Source organism: Crinia signifera, chromosome 3 (assembly GCF_055691185.1).
Source record: "Crinia signifera chromosome 3, ASM5569118v1, whole genome shotgun sequence".
Lineage (NCBI taxonomy): Eukaryota > Metazoa > Chordata > Amphibia > Anura > Myobatrachidae > Crinia > Crinia signifera.
This window is the reverse complement of record NC_139219.1, coordinates 18491933-18504985: the sequence shown is the minus strand read 5'-3', so window position 1 is coordinate 18504985 and position 13053 is coordinate 18491933. Positions and strand designations below refer to the sequence as shown.

General features: G+C 45.0%; 1 protein-coding gene across 1 annotated transcript in view; it reads right to left on the bottom strand.

The window, feature by feature from the left end:
- Positions 1 to 11468, bottom strand: part of BTBD9 (BTB domain containing 9) — a 149722-nt gene extending 138254 nt beyond the window's left edge. The window contains exons 1-6 of the mRNA XM_083175427.1: positions 11326 to 11468; positions 8330 to 8534; positions 7119 to 7482; positions 4920 to 5184; positions 2709 to 2928; positions 2264 to 2383 (exon numbers count right to left, since the gene is read on the bottom strand). Of these exons, the coding sequence (XP_083031553.1) occupies positions 2264 to 2383; positions 2709 to 2928; positions 4920 to 5184; positions 7119 to 7482; positions 8330 to 8514 (1154 nt within the window). The 5' untranslated portion in view covers positions 8515 to 8534; positions 11326 to 11468. The remainder of the gene's footprint in view (positions 1 to 2263; positions 2384 to 2708; positions 2929 to 4919; positions 5185 to 7118; positions 7483 to 8329; positions 8535 to 11325) is intronic.
- Between the last annotated feature and the right edge of the window lie 1585 nt (positions 11469 to 13053).

Genomic DNA, 13053 nt, shown 5'->3' with positions numbered 1-13053 from the left:
ACACCCTGCCAGCTCCTCCTGTAATATACAGTAACACCCCGCCAGCTCCTCCCGTAATATACAGTAACACCTCAGCAGCTCCTCCCGTAATATACAGTAACACCCCGCCAGCTCCTCCTGTAATATACAGTAACACCCCGCCAGCTCCTCCCGTAATATACAGTAACACCTCAGCAGCTCCTCCCGTAATATACAGTAACACACTGAGTTTCTCCTGTACTATTAAAGTCGACAATGGGGGGAGATATCCTGCACAGGACAAAAATATATTTTTGGAGGTAATGATCAGTAGTGACGAAACCAACTTGAAAGACAGTATAGTTATAAATATAACGATAATGTATTGTTGGAGGTGCCCCCAGGAATCAAGTATCAGTATACTTAGAAAAAGAGAGACGGTAAACCACAAGACGTGGACAACCATTCGCAGAAAGGATTATTAAAGTTTCAGTTTGAGTTTCAAATCATGCTTTGAGTTAATCTTAAATTGTGTATTATGAAATTGTACACTACCCACTTATCCCTAGAGCATCATAATAACAACAACAACAACAATAATAATATCTATATAATCATTATTTTCCTAACTGAATGATGTTAGAATCTACAAGGCAATTTCAATAATATTAACACTGCATTGGATATCCAGACAGGAAAAACTCGCATTATTTCTCGTGTCCGACAAGACTGAAAAACAATCTACATTTAAGGTTTTTCTGTAATAATGAATTATTATGTATCCAGTCACACATATACAACTAAATAGGATATAAATCAGCATTATGAACACATGGGAAAAAAAAAAGGGCCATAAAACGGTTTAAATCCCATTTCTACATCCGGTCACATTTCTAGACAATTTCTGGGATGGAAACCCATTATTTCAGGGAAAAATCAGTGTTGCATGCACGCAACATTTCTTAAATAGTTCCCCAAAATGAAAGTCAATGATAAGACGATAAATGACAGACAACAGTGCCACCAAGTGGATTAACTCTGTACTGCATTTGTACTAGTAAATGCTGCATGAAAATTTGGTCTGACAGCTTACAACAAGGGGAACTCACTGCAATGAATCAGTTCGACACATGTGAAAACTGCATTAAGTAACACGACCAAATAATAGACGCAATTAACATTTCCTATGGCAAAAAGGGGCGAAGGTCACAGCGTGAAGACACCAGTTAGGAGTGTTAAGAGAAGCGTCAACATGTTCTTTGTAGGGAAAAGATAATGATACCCTCTGTAACACTGCAAAGAATAGGCAGATAACCCAACACGTCACCCCGCCAGCGAGAGTAGACAGCTCAGGGTAGAGTTACGTGAAATGACGAGAGCGCATCTGATAAGCTGTGATCACCCGCTAAGCTGAAGAGGATGGTTTCCAAAAAGAGATGAGATTTGTAAAGGATCAAATAAATCCATATAATACCAATCACCAATAGAGTGATTCTATGTGACCATTGGTGACCCTGCCCGTTACACAGTACAATAATCAACCCTTAAATCAAAAAAAGGCTGCAGGTTACAGAAGACAGAGCCGGCCACTTCCATAAATCTCATCACACAGTGTGAGGCTATACAGGTCATATCTCCTGTGGGGATGCAGTCAAAATCCCTACAGGGTCAAAATCCCGAATGGGTCATAATACCGACAAGGACAAAATCCCGACAAGGACAAAATCCCGACAAGGACAAAATCCCGACAAGGACAAAATCCCGACAAGGACAAAATCCCGACAAGGACAAAATCCCGACAAGTTCAAAATACCGACATATAGAATGTACAGGTGAAACTGTCAACATGACTTTGGGTTGACAGGCGCGACGTCGACATGGGTTTTTTCACAGTTTTTTGACCCATGTGCCGACAGGCGGTATTTCATGCCCTACCATCCACTAGGGCGTGGTGGGAGAATAAAATAGTGTGCCTGCGGTTCACCTCCAACTGTGTCCTTGTCGACTGTGTCGACATTCGGGTCAAAAAACAGTGAAAAAACCCTTGTCGACCTTGCGACCGGTCGACCAAAAGTCATGTTGACTGTTTCACCTGTACATTCTATATGTCGGTATTTTGACCTTGTTGGGATTTTAAATGTCGGGATTTTGTCCTTGTCTGTATTTTAAATGTCGGGATTTTGTCCTTGTCAGTATTATGACCATAGGGATTTCATACCGAATCCCTCCTGTGGGGTCGAGGTAGGACGGCACGCAGGAAAATGGTTTATAATGATCAGCCTATGTGTTGCTATAGATCACTTACCGGCACACACGAGCAGGGAAATACAGCTTCTGCCAGGACCGACAGTAATATTGCGAGTGATCAATGACTCTTATCCAGTCCAGTTCATCCATAGATACTTCAATGTAGTAGGAATAAGACCTGGGGATAATAATCACACACGGATTTAGTCTTTAGTCATAGGAAGTCTCCCTGACCCTGCAAAGCCTCAGTCCCCAGCCTGTGGCCACTTCATCAGCCTGACGTCCACCACCTTGGACTATTTCATCAATCTGTCACCATATTAGTGTAATGGGACTGAAGGTTGTATAGCGTCATTAATAAATCTAAATAAAACACCATCACATGACACTGAGAGGACAGTGTACATGCTGGGCCCAGTAGTGATGACCATACGTATGCTGTATCGTCTGCTCACAAGATACACATGTAAGTGCGGAACAGCGATTATGTCAGTGATTCTCACCGGCTATCCCGATCCCACAGGAGAAGGCGGATGTGGTTAATAATGGAGGGCTGGCCCAGCTTGATTTCTAAACCGGAGCGAAAGTCATCTTCAATTGGGTGTCGGGAAAAACCGTGGTCTAAGTCATAGTTCTGCGTGTCGCCATCCAGAAGGGCCGATTTCAGCTCTCCTTTCACTACCTGGGCCCCGTACTTCATGGTAGCGATGTTCTCCTCCGGAACTGGCAGAAAGGAACACACATCAAGACATATGCAGATTAGGAGAACAATGCAATGACTTCAGACAAAGGGGTGTAATAGGGAAGGTCTGGTTCCTCCTGATTGTTCCCAACCTTCCCACATCATAGTATTGTGTCTGCCTGCTACGATGGCCATGAAGAAATATCCTGATGGAAACCTGTCTCTGGCCAGCTCCTTGCTGCTTGTCAAGCATGATACACATCATACAGGGCCCGGTTCCAGTCACCAAGCGTTATGTAGACTTCGTACAGTTAAATAAATTAATTTGCTATTTCTCCCTGCTTCCTAGCAGTGTACCAAGAATGGTTTCCGCCACGGCTATTGGATGGTACAGAATTGGCTTCTTACAGAACACACCGGCCATTTGGTACATGTGGTGCATGACATGTCCACAAAATATACTGCACAACAGACCGCCAGGGATAAAGTGAGACATCTGTACATGAGCAGTGATATCGGGCAAAGTCAGCGCAATGCCCAATAATTATCCACCCCAAGTGTGTAGTGAGGTCGGAAGGTGACCTCTATTCCCCCATAACCCAGGGACATGCAGAATGCCTCCTATAGTTAGGTGTTGTACAGTTTGGGCGATCCTGTCTGTATCCAGTGCCACCAGTGATTCTAGGTATAATCTTCCCTGTAAAGGCCAGTACACACTGGGTGAGCTGACAGCCACCCAGTTTTCTCGTCTGAGCTGCTTTCAGCTCAAAATCTGTCCAGTGTGTACGGGCAATGAGCATCAGCGCCGGCAGCACCAATCATTTGCTGGTATTACCATCAGATGAGTGACAGGGTGGACGGCTTTCCCTAGCGTCCTGCTAGGGAAAGTCGTCCACCCATGGGAAAATCGCTCAGAAGGACAAAAATCGCTGAGCGTGAATGGACTTTAATGCCGTGTACAGACTGTACAATTTCACATTCGATTTTCACTATATAATCAATATCGAATCTGGGTCGCATAGACATCGAATGGAGATCTAACATGTTTTTAACCTTTTGATATGGAATCGATGCGCAGCCAAACAGACAGTGCAGCAAAGACTATATAGTACAGATCTGTACTATATAGTCCACATTGAATGCATGCATTTTGGCTTGCCGTGCGGTTCGATCCCGATTGAATTGGGATTGGATCGCAAGGCTATCGCACCATGTGTACACACCATAAGTCTACATAACATTGGTCCTGTTTTCAATGTTGAGGAGGGTGGAGTATGTTAGCTCGACAGTGACCATGTCAACATTAATCATGTTGACACAGATAACGTGTCACCATGGTAGAATGTCTTTTCCTGGATAATAGTGGTCATTTGGCCGCCAGTATTCAGTAAATAGGGTATCCACTCCCCTAGCACACCCTGGCAACCTACCTTTAACCCTGCTGGCAGCACCTAACCCTAACCAATGGCATCCTTAGAAAGTTGTCATTTCAGTAGTTGACATTCTGAACATAATGACCTAGGGCCTTATTCTAGTTCACTCTTTCTGACAAAATCCTTCTTAGATGGACAAAACCATGTGCACTGCAGGTGGGGCAGATGTTACTTGTGCAGAGAGAATTAGATTTGGGTGAGTTATTTTGTTTCTGTGCAGGGTAAATACTGGCTGCTTTATTTTTACACTGCAATATAGATCTCACTTTGAAGTCAAACCCCACCCAAATCTAACTCTCTCTGCACAAGTAACATCTACCCCACCTGCAGTGCACATGGTTTTGTCCAGCAAAGAAGGATTTTGTCAGAAAGAGTGAACTAGAATAAGGCCCCTAGTGCCGGGCTTCTTATGTCAACATTCTAGTATCGACATTATGAATATCAACATGATAACGGCCGACCATGTAACTAGCTATGATTCAGGAGTCACCTGGTAACATCCATGTATAGAATGCAGAACAATGCAGTGTAAGGATCTGTAGGAGAGTATAGTTCTCACATCGTGCATTTACCATCAGTACATACGGAATACATCTTACTTAGCATCCCGCGGTAGTTGAGGTCCATGTCGCGGCTCTCTGAGCGCACTTTAATAGCATCCAATATGGAGTCCGGGGTGAGTAGTGTAGACGGTCTCACCACATTCAGGAGCTCCGTGAGGCTCATGAGCGGAAGGCGCACAGCGGCCATGATCTCGCTGTGGTTCTCTTTCGGGTTTTGTCTGCACCAGCGGATTAGAGACTGGAAGACGTCCTTCTCTGGGGCGGCAAACGAATCTCTGCGCACAATCGCCAGGAGAGCGCCCTGCAGACGGAACCAATTATATTCAGTAGAGTGCGGATCCTGCCCAAACTGAAATGACTGCCAATGTGATGCCCCATCTGCACCAGACCTTCCTCCTGCCACTGGGATTATCCCCATATTCCTAGAGGTTTATCACACATAAAGGTGCCCATACACTAGTGCAACAAGTCGCATACGACTCCCCTTGAAACAACCCCCCCCCGGCAACTTCCCGGTGGTGGTCCTTTGTAATGCATCGTATGTGATCCCAGCAATGCCGGTGGGACTCAATAAATCTATAGTGCAGGCATCGTAATCTCCGGCTCCGATCCAATGGGCACTGGACCGCCCACTGGATCGGAGCTGAAACACATGCGATTTGATACTTTTCCTTCTAAATCTCAGCCCGATCAGTCGGGAACAGATAAAGTGCCCAAATCACACTAGTGTATGGGCACCTTAAGAGGGGTATCCAATCTGCCAATATTTACCGAAGGGAAATATCGACACTCACCTATTCAATTCTGCCGTGACCTAAAGCATTGAAGGCTTTCAGATCTGACTTTTTTTTTAAAGTTGGGTCTGTTTTGTAGGAAAGGGCAACACATTGTTGAATTATCGGCAGCTTTCTGGCAATCTGCGGCCGTTTCCTACAATTTGTGGACTTTCGACAGTTGGTATATTGAATACTGATGTCGATGTACTGTCGGAAGCCGTCGGAAGCAGCCGGGGAATTCTGAATGTCGGGACGTTCCGAGAGTCGCATTCCGGGATTGAATACCCCCATCTAAAGGGGTGTACACACGAAGCAAATTTGTGCTATTTTCTAAGCAATCTGACTAGATTGCTTAGAAAGTAAGCACAGGTCTCTCCGTGTGTATGCTCCGAGAGATTAAATATCTCTTGCTAACTAAATCAGTGCCTGCAGTCAAAATCTAGTCAGATTACTTAGCAAATGACTGCAAATCTCTGTGTGTACAGAATGAGAGATACTGATCGCAATCTCTCATTCTAAACAACTACCTGGACTTTTTTTTGCTTAAGCAAAATTGCTTAGCAAAAATCTCTGTGTGTGTATGTGCTCTCCTTGGGAGATCTTGACACCAGCAAAATTGCTTAGCACAGATCACTACATGTGTATTCCCCTTAAGACTGTCAGTAGGGAGGATACCAAGACAATGGCTCTGCCCTTGCAGAAAACCAACGGCTCCCTCCACAATGGCCTCTGGTATTTATAATGGACAAGTAAGGCAGCCAACAAAAAAAAATAGACGTGACTTCAGTACTTGTCAGGTTGTCACAGTAACTATGACCTAAAATTCCCACTCAGGGCCACGTAATGTTCCTGTGAGCAGGTAATCAAGCCAAATGCAAGCCTAGAGATACAGAATTACATCGTTCTATACATTACACAGAACAATTATCTTATATCGGCCATACAAAGCTACGAGCTGACCGGCACAGATCATTTGAAACTGAATTATAAGAAAAGAACCACAGATTATAAATCACAGCGTGTTAATGTATGATACTATAAGGAACGGCGCAGCTTGTGCAGTGTAACCATGTGGGGAAAGTCTGCGTTGTTACTAGGGATGCCAATCCCGGGGCATTTTTTCAATCCCGGGATTGAAAAATGCTCAATCCCGGGATTGGCATCCCTATAGGCAAATCCCCAAATCCCTGACTTTTTGGGGCCAAATCCAGGGATCCCGCCGATCCCAGGATTGGCCACCCTAGTTGTTACAATGTGTGATATTAATGTTACTTATTTAACAGATTTTTACTAAAAAACCACATAGTATATTAAGCAATTGTTTGTTCTGTGACTTTATAAATGACTGATTCTCTGGCCGGAGATAGAACTAATGTGTCCTAATGCTGCAGTATTATGCCAGATCGGTCATTCATATACAGAGGTGTATAGAGGTGTATACAGCTGGCCCAGACAGTACCTTGGACAGCGACAAGTAGCCATCACTGGAGAGCACGTCCTGTGCGTTCCTATCCATGTATGTGCAGCAGGTAGCGCAGAGCTTGGAGAGCGAGTACAGGCTGGCCACGTCATAGATCATACACACGTTCTGAGTCTTTAGGATAGTGCACAGATACTCGGACGTGGAGTCTTCCAGCTCTGGGAATCCGTACTTGTGCGCCAGGCTCAGGAAGTCTAACAGAACCTCCTCCCGCTCGTCCCTCAAGCTGGCTCGGCCGGTGTAGATGTACTTCATCAGCATAGAGAAAGCCTCGGGTGTGGTGTCCTGCAGGACAATCTCTGCCTCTGGCTGAGACTCCTTCATACCGCCGTATAGCAGGGCTCTGCGCAGGACAACACACAGGTCAGGAGCTATATACTGTATATACCCCTATATAACAGGGCTCTGCACAGGACAACACACAGGCCGGGAGTCATATACACTCATATAACCGCATGTATAAATACCCCTATATAACTCTGCACAGGACAATACACCGGTCAGGAGGAGATATATATATATATATATATATACATATGACATCATCTGCATAGAACTGGATATAACAGTCCATGGAGGGTAATATCGGTGCCGGCTGTGGTAGTGCTGATGACATCACCATTACATAAACCACCTGACACTCTTATTCTTCCCCTGCTCCAGTTTCTGGGCATTAAGGGCCTTATTCTAGTTCACTCTTTCTGACAAAATCCTTCTTAGATGGACAAAACCATGTGCACTGCAGGTGGGGCAGATGTAACATGTGCAGAGAGAATTAGATGTGGGTGGGGTTTTACTTCAAAGTGATATCTATATTGCAGTGTAAAAAATAAAGCAGCCAGTATTTACCCTGCACAGAAACAAAATAACTCAAATCTAATTCTCTCTGCACATTTTACATCTGCCCCACCTGCAGTGCAGCATGGTTTTGTCCATCTAAGAATGAATTTGTCAGAAAGAGTGAACCAATCTAACCCCCAATGTGAGGGCGCAGCACCTGCCTTCTACCACAGGCGGTTGAGAAACCACACGCTGTGATAGAGGATGTCTGGAGCTGGCCCTTCACTTACGTGTTCTATACAGCAAATTAATGAGACTCATTCAGGAAAAAAATAATGAAATCCACGTAGGGAACCCCCTCACAGGTATTATCAGGGCTCCTATACCGCAGGCAACATGAACAATCCTACCTGAAGTACTGGCATCGGGCGGCGAGGATAACCCTGTGAGCCGGAAAGCGCATCTTATCCACAATAAAGGTGACATCGCTGTACTCCTCGCCGTTAATCAGCGCGCCCACGTTCTCAGACAGGATGTGCACGTGATCGATCTCCCCGATGGCGGTGTATGGTCGTAGGGGATGGCTGTTGCTCATCCTGGCAGAGATCAGCAGCTCTGGACAGAAGGGTAGAGGGTCAATAACACAGCAACTACTAATATAGAACACTGGAATAAGACAAGATTAACAGTGAGTGATAAATCCCAGGTAAGTATCTGTCACCAGGTAACATAGAGACATACAGGTGGAGCCCCTCTCAGATATCTTCCTTAGGTCGTGGCTCGCCATGGCTATCCTATTGTTCTCAGCAATACAATACACAGAACAATACAGTAGGGGATTAGCAGTGTAATCCTATTACTCACTTAATCCTATTAAAGAGCTAGATGAGGAGGGCTCCATCTGTTTATAGATAACGTGACTCATTTCACCGTCTCTGACAAGGCCGCTATCGGCAATAAAAATGAATACAAAATAATAATTTTTAAAAACATAAAACAGTCTGATAAAAGCGGTAATGTTGTTTTATGCCCCCATGATCAATATGTAAGGGAATTGGAGAGGCAACTCACCGATGAAAATGGCTATAAAAAATGTATATGTATACGTGCACCCCTCCTAAATTCTTTATTACCTCCCTGCTTTTGGGTCTGGTCTCCCTTCACTGTATACACATATCCCATATATGTATATACACCCCCCAACCTCTGTATTACTTCTGTGGCTGAGGTTCCGTCACTGTATATACATTTTACATATACCATATATGCATATACAACCCCCAACTCTGTGTTACCTCCCTGCTCTGTGGCTGATCTCCCATCACTGTATACACATATCCCATATATGTATATACACACACACACACACCCAACCTCTATATTACCTCCCGGTACTTATGTAGTAACTGGGCTGCCGATTTTGAAATCGGGTCCATCGCATCGCATCGCACCCGACCATATCGCATGCGATGCGATGCGATGCGATGGACCCGATTTTTCCATAGGATTCAATGTTAAAATGGACTGAGTCCATTTTAACATGGAATTCAATGGGAAAAGAGGTCCTTTTCATACCCCTACTATCCAAGTGGGCATGGAGTTGGATATAAACCTGTGGCGAGCGTAGCGAGCCACCGAGCCCGAAGCGTGGCGAGCGTAGCGAGCCCCGCGAGGGGACACAGAATACCGTCCGCTCGCCACGCTTCGGGCTCGGTGGCTCGCTACGCTCGCCACAGGTTTATATCCAACTCCATGCCCACTTGGATAGTAGGGGTATGAAAAGGACCCCTTTTTCCCATTGAATTCCATGTTAAAATGGACTCAGTCCATTTTAACATTGAATCCTATGGAAAAATCGGGTCATCGCATCGCATCACATCGTATGCGATGCGATGCGATATCGTATCGCATCGCATCTGATTGTATGCCTTAACTTAAGGCATACAATCAAAAAATCGGCAGCCCAGATACTACATAAGTACCTACCTCCCTGCTTCTGTGGCTGAGGTTCCATCACTGTATATACTGTACATATTCCATATACAATATATGTATATACACCTCTGTATTACCTCCCTGCTCAGTGGTTGATCTCCCATCACTGTGTACACACACATCCCATATACAATATATGTACACACACCCCCAACCTCTGTATTACCTCCCTGCTCTGTGGCTGAGGTCCCATCACTGTGTATGGGGGGTGTATATGCATATATGGTATATAGAAATTGTATATACAGTGATGGGACCTCAGCCACAGAAGCAGGAAGGATATACAAAGGTTGGGGGGGGGGGGTGTACATATACATATATGGGATGTGTGTGTATACAGTGATGGGAGACCGCCACAAAAGCAGGGAGGTAATACAGGGGTTGGGGGTGTATATGCATATATGGATAATATATATACAGTGACGGAACCTCAGCCAGAGGTGGGGGGTATATACATATATGGTATATGGGGTGTGTGTATACACAGTGAGGGAACCTCAGCCACAGAAGCAGGGAGGTAATACAGAGGTTGGGGGGTGTGTGTGTGTGTATATACATACTGTATATGGGATATGTGTATACATTGTTGGGAGACCAGCCACAAAATCAGGGAGGTAATACAGAGGTGGTGGGGGGTTTATATGCATATATGGTATATAGAAAATGTATATACAGTGATGGAACCTCAGCCACAGAAGCAGGGAGGTAATACAGAGGTTGGGGGGTGTGTGTGTGTATATACATACTGTATATGGGATATGTGTATACAGTGTTGGGAGACCAGCCACAAAAGCAGGGAGGTAATACAGTGGTTGTGGGGGAGTGTATATGCATATATAGTATATGGGGTGTGTATATACAGTGATGAGACCTCAGCCACAGAAGCAGGGAGGATATACAAAGGTTGGGGGGGGGGGGGGTGTACATATACATATATGGGATGTGTGTGTATACAGTGATGGGAGACAGCCACAAAAGCAGGGAGGTAATACAGGGGTTGGGGGTGTATATGCATAAATGGATAATGTATATACAGTGAGGGAACCTCAGCCACAGAAGCAGGGAGGTAATACAGAGGTTGGGGTGTGTGTGTGTGTGTGTGTGTGTGTGTATACATAATGTATATGGGATATGTGTATACAGTGTTGGGAGACCAGCCACAAAGGCAGGGAGGTAATACAGAGGTGGTGGGGGTTTATATGCATATATGGTATATAGAAAATGTATATACAGTGATGGAACCTCAGCCACAGAAGCAGGGAGGTAACACAGTGGTGGGGGGTGTGTGGATATACATATATGGGATGTGTATACACAGTAATGGAACCTCAGCCTGTAGCTGTAAAACATACATGTATATGGACACACGACACATGTAAACATATACACAACATGTATGTGTCACACTCACCGGTTGCAGTGACAGCTCCTTCCTGCGACTCTCTCCAGCCTCCGCCCACCTGACGTCTCCCCCTCCTCACGTGACGCCAGCAGCGCGTTCTTCTGCGGGCGCCATGCTTATTTCTGGCAAGGAACCCTTCGTGTAAACAGATCGACGGGAGAATTCCCGCAGCAAATATGGCCCCGAAGAGTTAGCAGCTAGACCCCCCTAGTGGCGCAGGCGTCTTGTGTCATGTGTATCGTGCGCTAGAGCCCAAACTGTCTCTTCTCCCAAGAGTCTGCCTTCAGTGCTCTGCTGACAGCATGCCATGTTGGACTACACTACTTCAGAGAAATGTGACATACATATGATAGTGGTAACCCATCACTGACTCCTTACTGGCGAAACCATCCTATTGGACGATCATATATATATGTCAGACTCAGCATGCCCTGACTAGCATTGTGTTGTGACACCTTGGCTTCTGCTTACCCAGCTTATTTTACCATAAAAAATTTCTTTGCAGTGAATTAGTTCATAGAAATAGGCAGCAAGAAGTTATTTAATGCCTCATATGTACCAGTATATAATTTATCTATATATATATCACAGAAGGTAGTATGTATATGTAAGGGCCCCATGTACAGCAAAAACACACACCTAGATAATATAGAAGCATACGACTGATTAGGAGGACAGCTGTCATCCATAAGATGAGGGCCCCATTTATAGTAGTTTGGCCTAAGCCAAGTCCCACTTTTAAGAGCTCCAATGTTGAGGTTTGGTGTAGGAGTGAGTCCTGTCTTCCCCACAACAGCCCGATTCTGCTTTATGGTGCATGCAGAGATAGCTGTATCATTAATCATCCTCAGGCAGCTGCCTAGGGGCTCCGGAATCTGTTTGACTATGACAAATTTAAGAATGATTCGGAGAAAATATTAGTATAGGATTTGGAATTAAACAATGTAAGTGCTTGTTATTTATTTATTAAGTTTCTTATATAGCGCACACCAGTGCTCGAAGTGGAAATTTTAAAGTGGGGGTATGGAAAAATAAAGGTAGAAATCATGCCCCTCCAGAAAAGGGGCGTAGTCAACCAAAAAGGGGTGTGGTTAATCAAAGGGGATGTGCTCAATTGCACTACACCCCACAAAATGACCCATACTCACATTACACCACACGGAACGAGCCAAAATTCAAATGGAATGAGCCAAAAATTATTAATACCACAATAATTATACAACCCGGATGGAACAGAAATTCACTGAAAGGTGCCCATACACGTAGCGATGTGCTCCATACATTTTGAACTAGATCGCATCTAGTTAAAAACGTATGCGGTGTGCTAAAGTGGCAAGCATTGTGCAGGCAGTGATCACGAAAACCCAAAAACATAGTGGGTCCCTGGGACCCGTCGCTTATAAAACTTGGGGTCCTACCTGACCTTTTGAGTCCCAATGCAATAGTCTCCCCTCCCCCCCCCCCCAGCATGGCACATACAGACTCTTCTCCCCCACATGGCATATACCCTGAGTTGAGGGCCAACCTGAGCCTATTTCTTTTTTGGGGGGGGGGGGGGGTAAGCAAACATAGATTTGGGTGCCCCTCACTGTGGCTATTGGGGATCGGGGGGGGGGGGGGAGGAGTATCAAATATCCCACTCACATAAAGTAAGATACACGGTACTCTTTACCTAGCACGGCGCCCATCGTGGGGATCGCGGGCATCGCGGGCAGTACATTAACGGCCGCGACGCGA